The 22,233-nt window shown below is 35.6% G+C and overlaps 1 protein-coding gene across 3 annotated transcripts in view; it reads left to right on the top strand.

Annotated features, from left to right (window-relative positions):
* Nucleotides 1-22,233, top strand: part of CEP85L (centrosomal protein 85 like) — a 176,919-nt gene that overhangs the window by 139,065 nt on the left and 15,621 nt on the right. For 2 of the 3 annotated variants that reach the window (XM_055311341.1, XM_055311340.1), the window contains exons 12-13: nucleotides 1,294-1,525; nucleotides 6,569-11,387. In XM_055311341.1, coding sequence (XP_055167316.1) covers nucleotides 1,294-1,525; nucleotides 6,569-6,732 — 396 coding nt within the window. In that variant the 3' untranslated portion in view covers nucleotides 6,733-11,387. Of the gene's footprint in view, nucleotides 1-1,293; nucleotides 1,526-6,568; nucleotides 11,388-22,233 lie in introns of those variants that run through there. The other variant, XR_008662582.1, reaches the window with a different exon arrangement.

Here is a 22,233-nt window from a genome sequence, read left to right as displayed (position 1 = left end):
TAATTTAAAGTAGATCCTTATTTTGTATATATTCATAGAACATTTTTTAGTTGAAGACTTGATTTTGATGTGCCAATTAATTAAATCCATTAGATTTCTTACAAAATTATAATCAAAAGGCAAACTTTTATTTTTCTTATGTCTCAATATCATTTCACAGACTGAACTGCAACACAGTCAAATATTATATAGAGATTTGGTCCCAACGTAATTCAATAAAACATAAATTGAATATAAATAAAATTACCTTTGAAAATTTTAAGGAAGGTGCAATGTTGATGCTTCACCATTGGAACAGATCACACTTGTTTCACTTAATTACAAGATGGCATATTTGGCTTGCATGTAAGAATATGTTATACAAAAGATACTTGTTAGTTTGTTTTTTTTTTTTTTTTTTTTTTTTGAACTCTCATCATGACATTTTGTCTCTAAATACCCGAGAATGCATTTCTAAAAATTAGGGACATTTCCCATATAACCATACCACCATTGTCAAACCCAGTAAGAATAATATTCCTCAGTACTCTTTCCCAGATGCTTTTATAATGACAGGTGAAACCAGCATTTAATCAAAGACCATGAGTTGCATTTCATTTTGTCTTATAAAGTTTCTCCCTTTTTCTATTTTAGTGACTTGTTGACAAACCTGGCCCTGTTGTCTCACAGACTTATAGATTGTCAGGCCTTCTAGTTTTGTCTATTGCTTTCTTATGGTGTCGTTTATCTTGTACTCTACCCCCTCTATTTCTTATAACCTAGCAATTTTCAGAAAGAGAAGTAGATGGTGACAGTTTGGGAGATGAGGTGAAAGTAGCTTTTTATGAGTGTAAGAAACTTGGAGTTCATATTGATACTTCCAATTCAAATTTCACAATTCAGAACTGTTAGGATTTTGTTTTCTTTCTTTGATTTTATACTTGTATTTCTTTTTCACTTATGCAGAAAATTTTGATCCCTATCAACATTAACATATATACCCTTTCCTCAATATGCAACAGATACTTTCACAATAACTAAATCACTGTTGCTACTGACAGTAAGTAATGATGGATTTGTTGGCTCTTTCGCATTTACCATAGGGCATGAGATGACACAGAGGAATCATTGAATCATTTCCACTATTTTAAAGTATGCTTTTTTCCCTACCGTGGGTATGCAGTTAAATTTGGTTAATGTGTATGTAATATGACTCCGCTATTTTGTTTATAAATGGGAGAAAATGTTAACTTGCATGGCTTTTGAGTACCTTTTCTCTAACAACCTGATTTTTGTTTTCTTTATTCATTGCAGAACCAAAGGCAAACAGAAGAGACCTGCTCTTTCTTGGATCAGGGCCAGGAAGCAGACCAATCCAGACAGCAGACAGTACTTACCAAATGGCCACTGTCTGATTTGAGTGTGATTGATCAGCTGTTCAAGGAAATGTCCTATTGTTTGTTTGACTTGAAGGCATTGTGTAGTATTCTCAATCAGCGTGCTCAGGGCAAAGAGCCTAATCTTTCATTATTACTGGGAATCAGATGTAAGTAGCTGGTGCTTTGTCCTTACTGTATTTACTTAGCAATTAGAAACCTGTCTCCATGAATCAGGAACCTCTTACTGCCTTTTCCCTATTTGTTTTTATCTCTTTTCTTTCCTACTTAGATTTATCAAAATTCTGAATAAATCTGTAGGTATGTGAATACTTATTATTACTTCATTGCTAGAACTTACCTCATTATACTTAGAGAGTAAACAGGGTCATATTTGATACAGACTGCCACTTGGCCGAATGCCTACAGATCTACCTGCATCGATGAGCTGTGCTGAATCTATTAATATGTGACTGGAGTGGTAGTTAGATATGATTTCCTGATTACTCTTTTAAAAAGAATGATTCTATCGGCTTTCATGTGGTAATTGTGTAAGTTAATGATCCAGCCATCTGTCTCCTGGTAAAATAGTTGAAAGAAAATACTCATTTGCTTTCCTATGCAGTGTATGTTTTGTGGCAGTTGTTTAATATAAGTATCAGTATGTCACAAGAGCTAGTTTCTGTGGCCTATAGATCTCTTGCTCTTGTCATGCTTATACATTCTGCCCTTGTCCTTTTCAATATGACACCCTCATTGTTCCTCAATTCCATGTTCCTCCACATATAGCTGTAAGAGCTGCCACAGGAATACCCTAATGTCCCCTTTGTGCTGCTTTTGCAGAAACACGCATCTCTGTATGTGTTTTTTTGTTTTGTTTTGTTTTGCTTTTTTAATTCATGAGAGACAGAGAGAGAGGCAGAGACATACACAGAGGGAGGAGAAGTAGGCTCCATGCAGGGAGCCCGATGTGGGACTCAATCCAGGACTCCAGGATCATGCCCTGGCCTGAAGGCAGGCGCTCAACCACTGAGCCACCCAGGAGTCCCTCTGTATGTGGTTCTAAATTACTATAATATTGACATGTTGGTCTCTTTAATACAGAAGAATTGGACATAAGTAAGGAGTTATGGAGTAAGACCAAAAGGCTTATGCATCTACCATGTTGTGTTGAGTAATTGCCTAATAATATGGTTAATATATGACTTGAGTGGAGACTAGTTTTATTTACAATTTAATCAAAAAGACTGTACCCTCATGATAGTTATTTTGTGGCAAACCAGATAATACTTTCGATGAAAGTATATCCTTATTAAATGAAACATGTAACTGTGCTCAGAGATGTCAGCAGAATTTTCCCTTCCACTTCATAGGTGTGTATACACATATGTGTGGTGGATATGTTAAAAACACTTTAAAGTATATTGACTTAATGAGTAATTATTAAATAAATGCTTTATATAGTCCCGGTACTAAGGTATACTATAGTACCAATAATGCAACTGAACACAGCCTGTGGCCCACACATAAACTACATTACTAGAGCATTGTGATAAGTATTGTAACTGAGATGTGGAAGAGGAACTGGGAGCCCCAGGGGAAAACTAACTAAATGGGAAGGGCTGTGAAGGCTACATGGAGTATCTGGCTTGAATCTTAGAGGTGGAGAGGTTTGGCAGGTCACGGGGCAGTTTAGTTAATAGTGATCTGGAGCAGAAAGCAAAAGCTCACACACAAAAGACTCATTCTTTTCACAATTTTAGAGGTGGTCACCCCTTCAGTTATTTTGTAAGCTTCTACATTTGTATTCTCCTGTATAGTACTTGTCACCTTTTCCAGTAATTAAATTAAGACAGCTATCCAAATGTGAATAAAAAGTTGATTCAAGAATTTTATCACATTTGCCTTCTAGTGTACACCTCTTCCAGTCTGTAAAGTTTAACCCCATAATCCTTACCTTCTATTTTGGTACTGTGAAAATTTGACCAGCTAGCTAATTGGTCAGAAACCAGTGGATTATTTTGAATGCGTATCTCCTCACTCCTCCATTGTCCATTGACGCTGTTCACCTCACCGTTCTTTTTTAAAATGCTCTGCTCCCACGGTTTCCATGGCTTTGTTCTCTAGGTTCTGCTTCTGCCTTTATGACTGCTTAGTCTCAGTCTTCTGTGGAATTCTCTGCCATTTAAATATTGGTGTGTCCCAGAAATCTTTTGTTGTTGTTTTTTTGTTTGTTTCTTTTCTAAAACTGGATTATTTGGAGGGGTTTTATTGGTAACGAGTTGTGTAAGTTCTTCATATATTTTGGATATTAACCCCTTATCCAGTATATCATTTGCGAATATCTTCTTCCATCCTGTAGATTATCTTTTTGTTTTATTGATGGTTTTTGTTTTGCTGTGCAAAAGCTTTTTCATTTTGGTATAATCCCAATAGTTTGATTTTGCTTTTGTTTCCTTTGCCTGAGAAGAAGCTTAAAGAAAAATGTTTCTATGGCCGATGTCAAAGAAATTACTGGCTATGTTTTCTTCCAGGAGTTTTATGGTTTCAGGTCTCACACGTAGGTCTTTAACCCATTTTGAGTTTACTTTTGTGTATGGTCTAAGAAAGCAGTCCAGTTTTATGCTTCTGCATGTAGCTGTCCAATTTTCCCAACTCCATTTATTGAAGTGATTGTCTTCTCCTCATTGTATATTTTTGCTCCCATTGTCAAAGATTAATTAACCATATAAGCATAAATTTTTTTCTGGGCTCTTTGTTCTGTTGATCTGTGGTTCTGTTTTGGTGCCAGTACCATACTGTTTCGATTACTACAGCTTTGTAATATATCTTGAAATCTGGGATTGTGATACTTCCACTTTTGTTGTTCTTCCTCAAGATTGTTTTTGGCTATTTGGGGTCTTTCGTGGTTCCATACAAATTTTAGGATTGTTTTATGACATTTGTGGAAAATGTTGGTATTTAGACAGGGATTACATTAAATCTGTAGATTGCTTTGGGTAGTTCGGACATTTTAATGATATTAGCTCTTCCAGTCCATGAGCTTGATGTATTTTTCCATTTGTTGGTGTCATCTTCAGTTTCTTTCATCTGTGTTTTATAGTTTAGGGTGTACAGGTCTTTGACCTCCTTGGTTAAATATATTCCTAGGTATTGTGTTCTTGTGGTGCCATTGTAAATGGGATTGTTCATTTCTCTTTCTGCTCTTTCACTATTAGTGTATGGAAATGCAATAGATTTCTTTATATATCTATAATTTTGTATCCTATGACTTTATAGAATTCATTTATCAGTTCTTTGGTAGTCTTTAGGGTTTTCTGCAAATAGTGTCATCTACAGATAGAGAAAGTTTTACTTATTCCTCAACAATTTGGATGCTTTTGTTTCTCTCTTATATATTTTCTCTCAGTAATCTTACCCATGTCCTTTTGTTTTCTGTTAGTGCTGTAGCTTTGACCTATGCATCTCTTACCATGCCTAGAATGTCCTTCCTGGACTCTTGATTATACTTACCTCATATAAGAACCAGCTATTCCATAGGCATCATAGACTCACTATATCCAAAAGAGAACCTACCTTTCTTCTCTCCCTAAACCTGTTCCTCCTCTCAGTGAGTAGCACCACCATCTACCTTGAACACCCCAATCCAGGCTTTTATCTTCCACCCTATTCTTTCTTTTATCTGGATATGCCTCATGCCTAGTCCCTAACCCCTATACAACTTATTTCTACCAGTCACTTCTTAAGAAGCATTCTTTCCATTACATCTACATTGCACTGTTGCCTTAAATCAAGCTTTCAGAGTCCTTCATTTGGACTGGTCTCTTTGTCAACTATCTTGCCATCTTGCCTACTTTCCCCCCTAATCCATTTTTCACATTGCTACAGAGTAATATAACCTAATGGTGATTCTGATTTCCTAATACTTACAGCCCCCTACAATAGAGATGGGTAGTTCCCACCTGCCTCTTTAGCCTTATTTCTTGGCACTTTCCTCTTATAATTCGTGTTCCGCCATTTTAGAGCTGATTACTGATTTTTCTTGACATTTCTCAGATTCTTTGGTTTCTGCTTTTGTACCTTTGTTCATTCTGCTTCCTTGGCCTATCCAGTTGAAGCTGAGCCCTCTCCACTGAGGCTGGTTGTTCTCTTCCTTGTGCCACTATAGCCTGTGTGTGGGGGTAGGACACCTACAATACTTGATTGTGCTTACTGTTTATGAAAGTATATGTAAATGATTAAGAATAAGCCACCTACCTCATTTTTTTATGGCCTTAGCATCTAGCATAGTGCCTGGATCATGGCAGTTGTTCATCTAGTGTTTGTTAACAAGTTAATCTGACTCTTAAGTCTTCTGTAAGCTACCAGTGCCAGTGAAAGTATAAAGAAAGATTTATTTTACAATTCCTGGCTCCATCTGCTTTTATGTTAAGACGTGCTGACGAAGAAAGGAACTGACATAAATAATTAAAAGCCAGCTGATTCAGGGCCTCACCCTCATTCATTCAGCCATTGGACAACTAGCCATCAGCCCAATTCAATTACATGGGGTTGTAGCATTCCAACTCAGTATATATGTATACATATACACACATGCACTTATCATATGTTTTGGAAATTTATGTTTTCATCCCAATAAACCCATTTTGCAGTCTATAAAAATTTAAGCTATCACTATTCAATACAGAAGTGTTTTCGAGGGATCCCTGGGTGGCGCATCGGTTTGGCGCCTGCCTTTGGCCCAGGGCGCGATCCTGGAGACCCAGGATCGAATCCCACATCGGGCTCCTGGTGCATGGAGCCTGCTTCTCCCTCTGCCTGTGTCTCTGCCTCTCTCTCTCTCTCTCTCTCTCTCTCTGTGTGTGTGTGTGTGACTACCATAAATAAATAAAAATTTAAAAAAAAAGTGTTTTCGAAATTTTTATGAAGTTGGAGTGAAGAGAGCTATTAGAGCATGCTTTTTCCTAACTTTTAGAATGTTGTCATCCTTTAAACATGTTGAACATATGTGTTATTACTGTATGAATTTAATGCAATTTAATTAGCAAAAATTTAAAAGGACCAAGTAAATAAGATCTATTTAATATTGAATGATACATCATTTAAACCTGAACCTGACACCACATTATATTTCTAATCATAATTAAGTCAAAAATCTTAAAATGCTTTTGTTCAAAAAAGTCTGAAATATTCTCCATATTTTATTTCCATAGCAATGAACTGTTCAGCTGAAGAGACTGAGAATGATTATAGCCCAGAAACACTCACTAAAAAATTGTCAGATGTATGCCAGTTACGGAGGGACATCGATGAATTAAGGACTACAATATCAGACCGCTATGCTCAGGACATGGGAGACAACTGCATTACCCAGTGATCAGCTATTGGTCCCACAGCAATAATGACCCATTTGTTAAATGCTGCTGTGTTATAGTTCTTCGTGTTTCTTTTTAGGACCCATAATGGAAAGTTGCAAGTGACATATCACTTACATATAGGATTTTTTTTTTCTGTGGATTTGTTTTACTGGGGGAGAGAGGAGATTTGATGAGGTTTCAAAGGGGCTTATTACCTAATCAGGCCAAAAAACCAAATTACTATTTGAAAAATGTGATGAAGTGAGTAAGAAAAAAAAAATCTGTCTTCTCAAACTACTGATTGTAGGACCAAGCTGTGAAGAGTGCCCTTCAGATAAAGGGGTAGAATTTCTTTTTATCTGTAGTGTGTGTGTGTGTGTGTGTGTGTGTGTGTGTGTGTGTGTGTGTTGGTGTGCATGTGTGTTTATTCACAAAATTATAAGGATCTCTAGGGTCAAAAGCAAAGCTTCTAAGAAAGGCACACACTGTTTATTCTTATATTTCTTTTTTTTTTCATGTAGAAGCTTGTGTTGTACTTTGGGGTTTTCAAGGGCTGGCTGAACAAGAGTTGCAACAGCAGGCAAGTGTTTGAATAGTAGTACAGCTGGCAAGAGAATTTGTATTTTGAACAACCACTGCGCTGAGATGATGAGGTTGTGGGTGGGGTTGATTGTAGTACTGTAGATAGGTCAGCTATTTTTCCAGAGTGATTGTGGGTTGCCTTAGAGGTATGGAATTTTGATGTGATAATCTTTTTCATTAGCATTGCAATTTATGTATCACAAGGCAACTTAACATAATTTGAACTAATTTTAACATATCCCTTACTATTTATAATTTTTCACTTACATGTATCAATGTATACAAAGCCATAAAAAATTAATGCTAACCTTCTAAGGCCATTGTTATAAAGAAGGATTAACAAAGTTACTCTGGAACAATAGTTTATTTATCCAATTCTCAAAACGTTTACATTTTAACGATTTTGTATGTTTTAAAGGTAAAAGTACTTTAAGAAAAAGCCAACCTGTATTCTTTATATCTGAATTTATCACAAGCATAAAATCAAAACCAGGTGATATTTCAATTACATTTATTAGGTAAAATACATTAAAAACAGGGTTTTTCATATAATACGAAGTCGACCAGGTTAGTTCTTCTTCTGGAGTATAGGATATCATTATGAAATGCAACTGATTTTTAAGTAGACATACAATTATTTAAATTTCTAAATGAGTATTATCCTGTTTTAGTTGGAATTTTGGAAAAACTATATATTTTATTGCCTTCAGAGCATTTATTACATTCTTTTGAATATACTTAGTTATGGCAATCATTGTTCTTTATAAACTGGTTTGTTTTCTTGATGCAACCATATTGGTCAAGACTAAATAAGAGGTAGGAGTAAAGGGTGTGAGTTCAGCAGGATGTTGTTGTTTTGGGCAAGAGCAGATCACATGTCCGATTTTTTTTTTTTTTGCCAGGCTTATATACTGGTATAAAGGCTGCTCCTAGAAAAGATTTTTCTTAAATATTTTCAGCATTTAAAACATGTGGAATAAAAACTTCAAGGAAACTACCCAGGAAGACATTCAGTTCAGAATTTGGCTTATATGCAGTGCTCAGTAAGTTATTTTATGGTTATGTTAAAACAGTCAGTTATAATACATTGTAAGGACATCGCACTTTCCTTTCGTTCAGTGCCTGAGTCCTCCCTACTCTTACTTCTTAGGGTCTGGGCTCTAAGTAATCAGTGCATTATAGTGATTCTGCATTCCAAGTACTTAACCTAATAAGGAAAAGTCACTGGTAAGAATGTGGCATTCTAATGTGTTCATTTCTTTTTTTTAATATTGGTGGTTTGAAGACAATCAGGGAGTGGTAAATTTATACCAAAAATCCATTGCAAAGAATTCTGTCTTGTAAAAATGGGCCTTTACATTAAGTAGATAATAGCACCTGAAAGAGATAAGCCACAGTGCAGCACACTACATTTTTCCATTCTCTCTGAATAGAAACCCCAAGCCCTATCCCTCAAGCTCCACAGTTGTGGATATAAAGGCACCCTAAGATGATAGTACTAATGCGCATAAATAAGGACTCATTTGGGTCACTGGGTTCTTAACATCTTCTAGGTTTTCAGTATATGTTTTGGGGTTTTATGGTTATTGTTTTAAACAAACTTTTGGCTCTTTGCTTTGACTTACTGTAGATAAATTTTTGTTTTCTGGCTTAGGATAAAATATTTGATTTCTTAAAAAAGTTTTCTAAAACTTACAGGATTTGACTTAATTCACATGTCTTGTGGTAAAAATGTTTTGACTTAGAAAATTGACAAACTACTACTGGTGTATTTAAGTTTCAAAAATGTGTGCCTCCCCGTAAATAAAAAAGGAAAATAAAAGGTGATAGTTTTAAGTATAACCCTGAGTTACAAAATAATCTCTTGGAGTCTGGAGTTTGTGAAGAGAACTAGATAATAAGTAGACAGTCTTGGAGGGAATATTTTTGGGGAAATTAAACTAGTAGTATTTTCATTTGTCAGCATTTAATTTTGATTTTATTTTTCAGAAAAACCCCTCTTCCAAGATAACCTCTTGTGTTAGAATGTGATAATAATGATATCTCTTTGAAAACAAAGATTTTACTTTTAGGTCAAGTAAGATGGGCAAAATAGAAACAGTATATAGTGTCTTATCCTAGTTTGAACTAGGATGTTCTCAGAAGTTAATATTCTGATATATGTTTGAGATGAATATTTACCTAAAATTTGAAGTTAAATCTATTTGATAATTTCCTTAGATGTGAAAATTTTTTAATTATGCTTCTGTGAATTAAATGCTTATCTCCTTAGAAAGTATTTCATGCAGTATTAACATTTATTTCTGGTCTTCTGGGTTTTGAAGTTGAGCTTATTCTGCCTCAGTCACACTAAAGCAGGGATATAAAGTAACAGTATCTCAATAAAAGACCCAGTTTACCTGTGCAGATAAAATATAACTGAATCAGAGGCACAATAGTTGTCTTTTCTTTTGATGTCTGGAAAAGGATGACTTCAGTTAAACTGTTAGTAAATTTTCAGTGACCTCTAATTTTAAAAGCTTAAGCAGCGACTAGGTAAGTCATGCCTGGATTTCTTTTTAAGGAAGTGTGGCCCCTTTTCATATTTGAAATGGGATTCAGTATTTAATATTAATAATATTATTTTTTAGTGAAATTTATTTTGGTCATGACAGTTGACTAAACTGAATTAGACTTCTGTAGCTTATTAGAGACAATCTCAAGGGCTGCAAAGTGTTGCTAAAGTGGATATTGTACATTTCTGACTCACTAATGAGCTTATAAATTCATTTTATCATAGTTCAAGACATTACTAGAAATCTCTTAGAGGATATTTTTAAAGGAACTAGTTTATTGAGAAAATATTCTTTCAATATCAGTAATAGTTCATTGAATAACTTAGCAGCCAAGAACTTGGACTGTATTTTTACATAGCATAGTTCAGCTCAACTACACCTTTAGTTTGATTTATTGGCCTTCTCTTATGTAGATTTCTATCATTGTAGATATGTAATTACAGTAATAAGCAGTTCTGATAACCATGCTCACTCAGACTATCATTTGAAACTGCCAGTAGCTATAGCTCTCAGAGCCACTTAATTCATTTTGTTTCCATTTTTGACAATTTTCAGTGTTCACAAAACAAGAAAAATGATTTCCTATTTGGTATAAAGAGTATAATTTCCAACTTTACCCCAAGATGCCATGGTGGTATATTGCTGTGTGATAATAATATACATTTAATCATGAAGGGGGAAAGCTTTTGGATATTTAAATTCTTTTCTTATTTAAAAGAAGTACTGAGTATATTAATGTAGTTTGAAATCAATAAGTCATTAACAACACTATTGCAGCTGCATACAGAGAGAACCTTTTGTGCCTTTTTGCCTGCAGTAAGCATTCATTTCTGTTTTACATGAGTTATAAGAATGTTGATGATTATTGCACCTTGTTCTTCTGTAAATAGACTTGATTAAGGATTTTTTCTTAAGCAAGGAGCAGGTTTTCATTACTAGGTTAGATACCTTAGGAAACATGAGAGAAGGGTATCGGATAAATGTCTTTGGAGCCCAGCCTTTTCCCAGTATAGTGAGCAGGAAACTCCTTTGGAATATAGTTATTTGTGTGTATATGTGTGTACATATAGTATAAATATTTAAATACAGAAACAAAATTTGGCATCACATTGGTGTGATGACAAGTAGTAGTAAGGTGCTAGCTAGGTGGTTACATTAAAAGCACAGCAGAGTGTATAATCAGTCTCTATGACTGGTGATTTTTGTAAACTAGGTTCAATTTTTGAACCACCCAGAATACCTCATATGTAAATACAGAGTGGTCATGACTTAATTGAAATACAGTTATTGTAAAAAGAATGTGAAGCCACTGGTTGGCTTATGCCTTCTGATCTATCATTCTTGCCTCTTTTTTTGTAAAGGGGTTATTTTGTTTTTGTTTTTGTTTTTTAATAGGGTTTACAGCTAGAATTTTGAATGCCAAAGTTCTATTTATTAAATTAAAAAAAAGTTTTCAATGTTAATGGCTAAGTATTTTTCCACTGGACTATTGTTTGTGATGTTGAAATTTGTATTTACAGAGAAATAAATTTTTTATAAAAAGATACCTGTCTCTGAGAGTGCCTAATGTTAATATAAGAATGTATTTGAAATTTCAGACTCCACTGAATTCCCAATGATAAGAATATGCTGACCTGGCTTTTAGGTAAAAAGCTTACTATAAATACACAAGAGAGCCTTTGACTAGAACATGGATACTTCTGCTTTTAGTCTATCTAAGAATTTCTTCTCAGTTACTGAAGAGCTTTTTCTCAGAGTCTTCCATGAAGAGCACTGGGATTTTCTGATGACAAATGCCATAAATACAAAGCCATCCCTGCATTTATTTTAGCTAATAGTGCTGTGTATCCCCTGTGTTTCAGTTTTTAAAATCCCTATTTAGACCAAGAGTTTTCTTTCTACTTTTCCAACAGGCAGCATCGGTTTTAGTTTTTCATATTGCTGGAAGGTTGAGTAGGCAAGTTAGATCTTTTTTATTTCCCCCCTTTTCATCAGAGGTTGAAATCTTGCTGAAACATAACACAGATATTGTTAAAAGGTTATTGCACAGGGGCCTTGACATCCCAACTTTAATGGTTTACTAGCCTTGACCCAGAGGTGCCCTGTGGATGGCACCCTTGGTCCTTGTTCTAACTCATAGGGTTAGACTCCTCAATGTCTCTAGGAACATGGTTAATACTTGGATAAGCAGTATGTTTGCAGCCCAACTAACTTGGCATTGCTCTGTCAGTCTTTCGTGAGGCATCTGATTTAGTTAACAGGGGAAGGACCACTTTAGAAATCATGCATCACAAACCATTTAGGTTGTAAGCAAATGTCTTAAAAAAGTGAGTGGATAAAATCCTAGAATATTTTTTAAGGTGATTAGTAAGGAGATCTCTCCTTAGAATGAAAGATAGGATTATTTTCGATCCGGTTAAAATTTTTTGATGGGGGGAGTCAGCAAAGGGCTTTTGTTTGTGTTAAATCTCAGTGATTTTGCCAATAGTGTGAGCTGCTTTTTATGCCAACTTGCCCCAACCAAACAGCCATTCTGTGTGGAAACACAGAGGACTCCGTTTAAAAGAGATGTGAGATACATTGTTAGTAATGGCACAAAACGGTGGAGTGTGGATCCAGCAGGGCAAGCACTTAAAAATGACAGCACTCTAGCATCATGTCAGTTAAGACGGTCTCCATGATTTAAAGGAGTTCCAGTTTGATGACTGAAATTATGATAAAAGATTTCTAAAATATTTAAATAAAACTGTTTTGACAAAAATTTGATGTGATCACAAAAAGAAAAATCTCTTTAGCCAACCTACTATTACTTAAACACTGTCTTCTTTATCACTGCTGATTCCCTCATAATAGAAGGTTTAAACACACACCTACCTTGTAACCTGGAAGTTCTACTCTGGGTATTTGAGATAAATATAAACATATGCCTAAAAGGGGACTCGTAGATGAGTGTTCATATTTTATTCATAATAACCCCAAAACTGAGAAGAGTCCAGGGGTCTGTTAGTAATCACTGAGTTCTCGGTTCGAAACAGCGTTCTTTTACAATCCCAGGTTCTAACTGCTTGTGGCTTATATTCTGTATACTTTTTGGGAAGCAGAGTAAAATTTAATACACAACAAGGCAGTAGAGAGCTAGATCTGAAAAACAGACCGCCTGTTCACCAGAGGCACTTTTGTTTCCCCTTTCTTCTGGGGAACTGCCCTCTGTCATGCTGCCGCGTGTGTTCCATGCATCTCCACAATTCGTGGAAAGTACTTGGTTTCATCCTTCCTGAAACTATTTTTTTTTCCATTGTTTGTTGTTTGGGTGCTGGTCTCCCAGCAGACTTGAGTTCTTCTAAGGCAGGCACCTTGACTTATTAAACTTTGTGTTTAATGAGCCAATGGGATAAGCCAACAGATGTACAAATACCTGTCGTTAGTCCCAGCCGTGAAGAACTCCATGTCTAAGGAGAAAACATGGTCTTTAAAGCATAGGTCATTCTAGGTGAGTGCAGAGCTATAAATGGAAGGCGGATAAAGTGATAATAAATCCTATTTAACCAAGTTCCATTATCCTCTGTATCTTGGATCTCTTGTCAATTGCCCCTGTGGCTATACCCTTTCGGCCCTTCTCTGGGTTCAGGCCACAGGATTGGACACAGTTATTTTCTGGCCCCAGCACTCCTAGAGCACAGAAATTTCATCAGGCTTTAGATTAGCTGTGTAGGTTTTATAAGGGCAAATCCAAGGTCTGACTTTAAAAAGGAACAAAATATCAACTTAGAAAATAAATGCTATTGCATCTGACTTTAAGTTTGCACATATGTGCATAAGAATGCACATATGCACAAGTCTGGAGAATAATAATTTAAACAAATGGTGTATACAGCCAAAATCTCTTCTAAACAAGAAAGCAAGGTAATTTAATTTACATTTTATATTCCTACACTGATCATTTAAGTCATAAAACAAGTGGCTAAACTTGTTTAATCACCTGCGATGATTAAAAAAATAATGCACAGACGTTCTATATATCATTATCATCATCAACATCATCATCATTGTTCTCACTAACCAACATTTGAACACATGCCAGCCAAGTATAAGGACCTTGCATGAATTATCCATTTCTCTTTATAATATTCTATGAAGTAGGTGTTCTTACTATCCCCATGTGAGGCCAAAAGATTGAACCACAGAAAGGTTTAATATCTTTAACAAGTTGGAACAGCTTGTAAGAGGCAGGGCCATAATAAGAACCAGGCCTCTAACGCCAAAACCTGCCTCTAAACTACACGCTAGGCTTTTCCTGTTGTAGTTTAGTGCTCAAAATTAAACTCCTTCCCAAAGCTGCTTCCTAGTTGAGCTTCTACATATCTGTAAATTACACCTTCAATCCAAGAATCACTTCTGGTGATTCTTCCCTATATACCCATCTATATTAGTTTCCTATTCCTTCTGTAACAAATTTCCACAAACTTACTAGTGTACTGCAAGTCAATTTATTATCTTACAGTCCTGGAAGTCAGAACTCCAAAATTACTCTCACTGGACTAAAACTGAGGTGTTGACAGGGCTGTGTTCCTTTCTGGAGACTCTGTGGGAGAATCTGTTTCTTTGCTTTTTTTTTTTTTTTACTTCTAGTGGTTATTACATTCCTTGGTTTATGGCCCTATTCTTCTCTCTTCAAAGCCAGCAATGTCAGGCCAGCCCCCTCTTATACTGCCATCTCTTGGGTCTTCTTCTGCTGCCCTCTACCCCTTTTAAGAAAGCCTAAGATTAGATTTGACCCTCCCAGAGAATCCAGGATAATGTTCTATTTTAGAGTCAAAGTTGATTAGCAATCTTAATTCTGTTTGCATCTTTAATTCCTCTTTGACATGTAATTTCATAGGTTCCAGGAAATATGATGTAGACATCGTTAGGAGGGCTATTACAATTATAATCTCTACACCATCTAAACAAATCAGTTGCCAAATCTTTAAGATTCTATTTTTCCATTCTTTCACATTTGTCTTGAGTACTGCATTTCTGTCAAGCTTGTTCTGTTTAGATGAGACTCAAACTACAATAAAATAGATGTCAGATACTTGAGCTTTAAAAAAAACTAAATTGGAACCTCCAAAGTCTCCTTTTAAGCTATATCATCAATGACTCAGGTATTTGCTTAAGAAAACACATTTAAGACCCCTGGTTTAACTTCTCAAAAAAAAGTATTGTCTTTTTGAAGAATTTCTGAATTTTTAGAGCATCAATATTTGTCAATATCTTATAAATATGCCACAACCTGGATTTTTCTTTCTCATGATTAGATTGAGGCCAAACATTTTTGGCAAAAATGCTACATGGGTGATGTGTATTTTTCACCACATTTGGAAATTCATGTTGTAGCATTATTGGCGATGCTTAATTAGATCATGTGGTTGTGCTAAATAATCACCTTCAATTTTAACAGTCAAATGGAGGGAAGGTGACGAGGCTTTCGTTCATGTAAGTTAGGGAATTAGTGGGGCACCTGGCTTACTCAGTTGGTTAAGTGTCTGTTTCTTGATTTCTTTTTTTTTTTTTTTTTGACAGTCACACACAGAGAGAGAGAGGCAGAGACACAGGCAGAGGGAGAAGCAGGCTCCATGCACCGGGAGCCTGACATGGGATTCGATCCCGGGTCTCCAGGATCGCGCCCTGGGCCAAAGGCAGGCACCAAACCACTGCGCCACCCAGGGATCCCTGTTTCTTGATTTCAATTCAGGTCATGATCTCGGGGTTATAGGATAAAGCCCCACCTTGGGCTCCATAGTCAGTGGGGACTCTGCTTGGGATTCTTCCTCTCTCTCCTTCTCCCTCTGCCCCTCCTCTGTCTCTGTCTTTCTCAAATAAATACATCTTAAAAAGAACTAGAACCAAGATCTTTACATAAAGCCCAAATCCCCCAAAGATCACATACTCAGTGAAAGAAGAGATGGAGGAAAATCTGACTTCTATTGAAAGGAAGTTAAAAGGAAATTCATTTTTAAGGACTCAGCTCCAGGCAAGGGGATAAAAATATGTCCCCTTGAAAATTTGCAACTATTATCCTACATTCATATAGATTAAGATTTGGATTTGTGCTATGTATATGGGCCAAGAAATCTCAAGGCCAGAATTTGGAAGAGTCTGGATTAATAGTTCCCTGGAATCCTGGACAAAACAAATCAAATCTTGGGAAGCATTTTGAATCAGTCCCCACAGAATTCTCATGGATTCATCTCTCTGAACGCAAGCTCAAAATTCAAAATTTTAAAACCCGAGGAAAACAAATTCAGAACCAACAAATAAGAATTAGAGCCTAAATGTTTCAGATAATGTAATTATTATGTGTTACAAATAGAAAATATATGATTAAGTTTATCTAAAGTGTTAGACCATGCAAAACTCATATATGAGATATGACCTGAAGAGGCACAAGGGAACTTCTGGCTTTCAGGGGATGCTCCATTTCTGGATCTGGATAATATTTACACAGATATGTTCACTTTGAAAATTCATCAAGTGTATCTGTATCCTTATAATTTGTGTACTTTTCTATATGTATGTATAATTAAATAAAAGGTTAGCACTAAAAAAAGGAGCAAGGAACTTTGGGAAAATCAAATAGAATTTTTAGAAAGGGAAAATAAAATTAAAAATTAAATGGAACAATTAAATGCATATTAGATACAGACAAAGAGAGAATTTGTAAATTGGAATATTGGTCAAGAAGAAATCATCCAGAAAAGGAGGTTGAAAAACAAGAAGGCTATAATAACATGATCTAATTAAAATTTTAATTGCAATTACGAAAGGAGAAGATTGAAATAATGGAGAATATGAAGTTTTTTTAAGGATTTTATTTATTTTAAAGAGAGAACATGAGCAGTGGGGGGTGGACAGTGAGGGAGAGGCAGAGGGAGAGTCTCAAGCAGACTTGTGCTAAGCACAGAGCCCAGTGTGGGGCTTGATCCCACAACTCTGGTATCATGACCTGAGCCAAAAATCAAGAGTCAGATGCTTAACCAACTGAGCCACCCAGGCACCCCAAAAATATGAACTATTTAAAGAGCTCATATTTATTTACCTGGATGGTAGATTTTTCAGGATGGTGCATTACATTGACTTCTGTATACTGAGCCATCCTGGCCTCTCAGGAAGAAATCCTGCTTGGTCATGGGGTATAATCCTCCCCTTGCCCTCCCACCCCCACCTAGTAGTAGTAGTAATAGTTTTGTAGTATAATTCTCCTAGGAGTGATTTTGCTTATATTGTCCCGGTATATATATATATATATATATATATATATATATATATTTATTTATTTAAGATTTTATTTATTTAGGGATGCCTGGGTGGCTCAGTGGCTGAGCATTTGCCTTTGGCTCAGGTCTTGATCCCAGGGTCCTGGGATCGAGTTAGGCATTGGGCTCCTTCCTTCTCCCTCTGCCTGTATCTCTGCCTCTCTCTCTGTGTCTCTCATGAAAAAATAAATAAAATATTTAAAATATATTTATTATATATTATAAAAATTATAAATATAAATAATATAAATTAAATATAAATATAAATAATTATAAAAATATATATATGTATATATATATTATATATATATATATATTTGAGAGAGAGCAAGAGCAAGAGAGATCACAGAGGGAGAGGATGAAGCAGACTCCACTGCTCAGTGGAGAGCCTGATGAGGGGCTCAATACCAGGACCCCCATATCATGACCTGAGCCAAAGGCAGATGCTTAACTAACTAAGCCACCCAGGCCCCCTGTCCCTGTTTAGGTATTATAGGCTCTTTGAATCTGTGAGTTGATGTATTTCTTTTTAGAAAATTCTCAGTTAATTATTTCTTTTCATATTATTTCTGCCTCAGTTTCTCTCTTCTCTCAATTTTTGACTCTCAGTTATGTGTAAATTTATCCTCTGTGTCTCATGCTCTTGACTACTCTTTTGTTTTTCTTTTTTCTGAAAGTTCTGGTGTATCTTTCTATTCAGTATTTCTGCTTTTAACTATTTTATCTGTGAAATCCATCCATTGATATACAATATCTGGTATTGTATTTTTCAGTTTTAGAATTTCCATTTGGTCCTTCCTTAGAATTTTTCATTTTTCTGCTATCATTCTCGATTTTGTCATTTATTTCTGGAGTGTATTAAGTATGACTATTTTAAAGCTCATTATTTGTATTTTCAGTTGGTTTATTTCTACTGTCTGTTATTTCTCTTTATTTTTATAAGCTTTTATTTCTTTATATGCTTGATCATTTTTTATTGAGAGCTAAATATTTTATATAAAAAATAAAGACATAATTTGAGGCTCTTGATAATGTTAATATATTTACTTCAATAAGTTTCCCCCCCTTCTAATTGATCCCGTGAATCTGCTTTTTAATCACCTTCAAAATAGCAGCCCTGATCAGGTTCTTAAAAACCTTTAATTATTCTCCATTGTCTACTAAAGAAATTGGTTTTTTTTAAGATTTTATTTATTTATTCATGATAGTCACAGAGAGAGAGAGAGAGAGGCAGAGACACAGGCAGAGGGAGAAGCAGGCTCCATGCAGGGAGCCCGACGTGGGATTCGATCCTGGGTCTCCAGGATCGTGCCCCGGGCCAAAGGCAGGCACTAAACCGCTGCGCCACCCAGGGATCCCTACTAAAGAAACTGTTAACGTGACATTCAATATTCTTTTTTTCCCCTTATCCTCTATTTTTCAAGCTTTTCCTTCCTGTTAATCTGGTGTACATACATGGGTCAAAATAGACACTCAGCTCTGCTTAATAAATATCAAATGGTTTCCAGCCAACTTAATGCTTCTTTCTCCTTTAGAATGAACTTCCCATTTTCAAAATTCAATTCAGATAGAATTATGTCTAAGCACATCTTTCTTATCCCTTGTTTGCCTCATGGTGGCATACACCTAGTGCACAGTCAATAAATATGTTTTTCTCTGGAAGTAAGAGTTGGATTCTAGAATATTTGCTTTGAATAATTTCTCTTTCTAAACATTTCAGCTGGAAAAGCAAAAATAAACTTTTTAATTGGAGAGTACTGTCAGTCTTTTATTTTTCCTACAGGTATTTGAATTATTAAAGTAATTGCTAAAATTAGTGAATTATTTGTATCATTAAGTTGGCTAGATGATAATCATTAACAAAGGCTGTTATGAGATATGGTATCGAAAATTTTCTTTTAAAAATTTCTTCGATTTAAATTCAATTAGTTGACATATAGTGTATTATTAGTTCCAGAGGTAGAGGTCAGTGATTCATCATCAGTCTTATATAATACCCAGTGCTCATTACATCACATGCCCTCTTTAATGTCCATCATCCAGTTACCCCATCCACCCCCTGGCCCCCACTCCTCCAGCAACCCTCAGTTTGTTTCCTATGATTAAGGGTCTCTTATGGTTTGTCTCCCTCTCTGATTTTTGTCTTGTTTTATTTTCCCCTCCCTTCCCCTATTATCCTCTGCTTTTTTTTTTTTTTAAATTCCACATACGAATAAGATCATGTCATCATTGTCTTTCTCTGGTTGGCTTATTTCACTTAGCTGATATTGACAAATTTCTTAAAATTTTTAAACTGTTGGTAACAATTGAATAATTTAAATCCACTAATTCCTATTTTAATTCAAGTAACAAGGTAGACTGTGTAACCAGTATCTAAAAATTCTAATATTTCAAACATTTAGACTCTTTATTAATTATGCTAATCTCAAATCTCTGGGTAATTTTATGAAAGAATCATCAAGAATACACATAGGTTAGTTAATTAAGAATCCAGAGGATGAAATATGGAAAGTCTACTTGAAAGGATACAGGTTGGCAATCCCTGGGTGGTTCAGTGGTTTAGCGCCTGCCTTTGGCCCAGGGCACGATTCTGGAGTCCCAGGATCGAGTCCCACGTCAGGCTCCCAGCATGGAGCCTGCTTCTCCATCCTCCTATGTCTCTGCCTCTCTCTCTCTCTCTCTCTCTCTCTCATGTCTGTCATAAATAAATAAATAAATAAATAAATAAATAAATAAATAAATAAATAAATCTTTAAAAAAAGAAAGAAAGAAAGAAAGGATACAGGTTTTAAAACTTTCAGAGATAGATTGAAATGTCCAGTTCCCTAATGTGTGTAAAGTAGTATAATTATCAATTCTTTCCATAAATACCTTTGTGCCATATTTAAATCTGTGATGAAAAATTGTATTTGTATCTTGAACAGTTGCCCTCAATAGTTAAGTCATGTTGGCAAGTGGCAGGTAGTGTATAAAACAATTAATAAAACGGTCATGTACTCCTGGGGCAGAGCTAGAAAAAGTGCCTAGAATAAATATTGTTGTGAAGAATGAAGAGTGGTATAATGTAAAGCTGACCATAAGGAGGACACTAAGGATTGTTGAATGCTCCAATTGGGATAGAAAGTGTCTTTATCTGGGTTTTGAGTTCAGAATGAACGTGATAGTACCTTTTATAAGCAAATGGCAAAGGAAGCAGTGAAATGTGTAAAGATTTAAGACTCAGTGCTGATATTTGCCCATTGGTGAGTCTGGGGCAGGAGTAGACAAAAAGAATGGTTCTGTAGAAAAAAATAATGAAACTAAATCTTTCCATAGTATTCAGATAGCCAAATATGATGGGGAGAATGCTTTTATTGAATATGATTATGATTATGATTGAAGCAATGTTGGGGAAATTGCTCGTGACAAAATATCTGCCAGTATTTCACAAGTAGTGATTCATACTTTTGTCTTAGACATTTTATTCACCAATTCTTTTTCATAGTTTTTATTTTTAGAGCACTTACAGGTTTACAGGAAAATTGCATAGAAAACATACCTACTCTCCCTCCACCTGTATGCAGTTTCCCCTATTATTAACATCTTGCATTAGTATGGTACATTTCTTATAATTGATTAATATTGATACATTATTATTAACTGAAGCCCATAGTTTGCATTAGGGCTCATCTTTGAATGACTTTGTGAGCTTTGACAAATATATGGGGGTCATGTATCTACCACTGCAGTATTTTACAAAATAATTTGCCCTAAAAGTCCTCTGTGCTCTCCTTATTCTTCGCTTCCCCCAAACCCCTGGCAGCCACTGATTTTTTTTTCCTTATTGTCTTCAAGTATTGCCTTTCCCAAAATGTCACATATTTGGAATCATAGTGCATGTAAACTTTTCAGATTTGGCTTCTGTTACTTAGCCATACGCATGTATGATTCCTCCAAATCTTTTCATGGCTTGATAGCTTATTTCTTCCTATCATTGACTATTCCATCGTATGGATGTACCACATTTTATCCATTCACTTATTGAAGGACAATGGGTTGTAACCAGGTTTTAGCAATTATGAATAAAGCTGCTATAAACATTCATGTGCAGGTTTCTTATGTAGACAAGTTTTCAACCCTTTGGGATATGTACCTAGGAGCACCATTGTAGGATTATATGGTGAGACCATGTTTAGCGCTATAAAACACTGCCAAACTGTTTTCCAAAATAACTTACCATTTTGTACTCCTACGTACTGCTCTACATCCTTGTCAGCATTAGTATTTTCAGTGTTTTGGATTTTAAACAGTCTAATGGGTATGGAGTGGCATCTCATTATTGCTTTAATGTGCACTTTCCTAATGATATGTGATGTTGAGCATCTTCTCATATGTTTACTTGCCATCTGTATATCTTCTTTGGTGGGGTGTCCAGATCTTTTGCCTTTTTTTTTTTAATTGGGTTGTTTGGTTTCTTATTGCTAAGTTTTCTTTTTTTTAAGATTTATTTATTTATTTATTCATGATAGACACAGAGAGAGAGAGAGAGAGGCAGAGACACAGGCAGAGAGAGAAGGAGGTTCCATGCCGGGAGCCCGACGCAGGACTCTATCCCGGGACTCCAGGATTGCGCCCTGGGCCAAAGGCAGGCATCAAACCACTGAGCCACCAGGGATCCCCTTATTGCTAAGTTTTAAGAGTTCTTTGTATATTTTAAATATAAGTCTTTTATCAGATATATATTTGGCAAACATTTTCTCCCAGGCCATGGCTTTTCATTCTCCTAACAGTGTCTTCCTCAAAACAGAAGTGTTTATAATGAAGTCCAACTTCTCAACTTTTCTTTAATGGATTATGTTTTTGGTGAGGTTCTCTAAAACAGTCATTTCCAAACCCAAGGTCATGTAGATTCTTTATGTTATCTTCCAGGAGTTTTATACTTTTGTGTTTTACATTTAGATCTGTGATCCATTTGGGGTTAATTTTTGTGAAAGCTTTAAGGTCTGTATCTAGATCCATTTTTTTTTTTTTTTTTTTGCATGTGGATATCCCATGGTTCCAGCACGGTTTGTTGAAAGGACTATCCTTTCTCCATTAAACTGCCTTTGCT

The sequence above is a fragment of the Nyctereutes procyonoides genome, unplaced genomic scaffold (assembly GCF_905146905.1).
Source record: "Nyctereutes procyonoides isolate TBG_1078 unplaced genomic scaffold, NYPRO_anot_genome, whole genome shotgun sequence".
Classification (NCBI taxonomy): domain Eukaryota; kingdom Metazoa; phylum Chordata; class Mammalia; order Carnivora; family Canidae; genus Nyctereutes; species Nyctereutes procyonoides.
The sequence above is the reverse complement of the archived record's forward strand: the minus strand, read 5'-3'. Positions and strand labels throughout refer to the sequence as shown.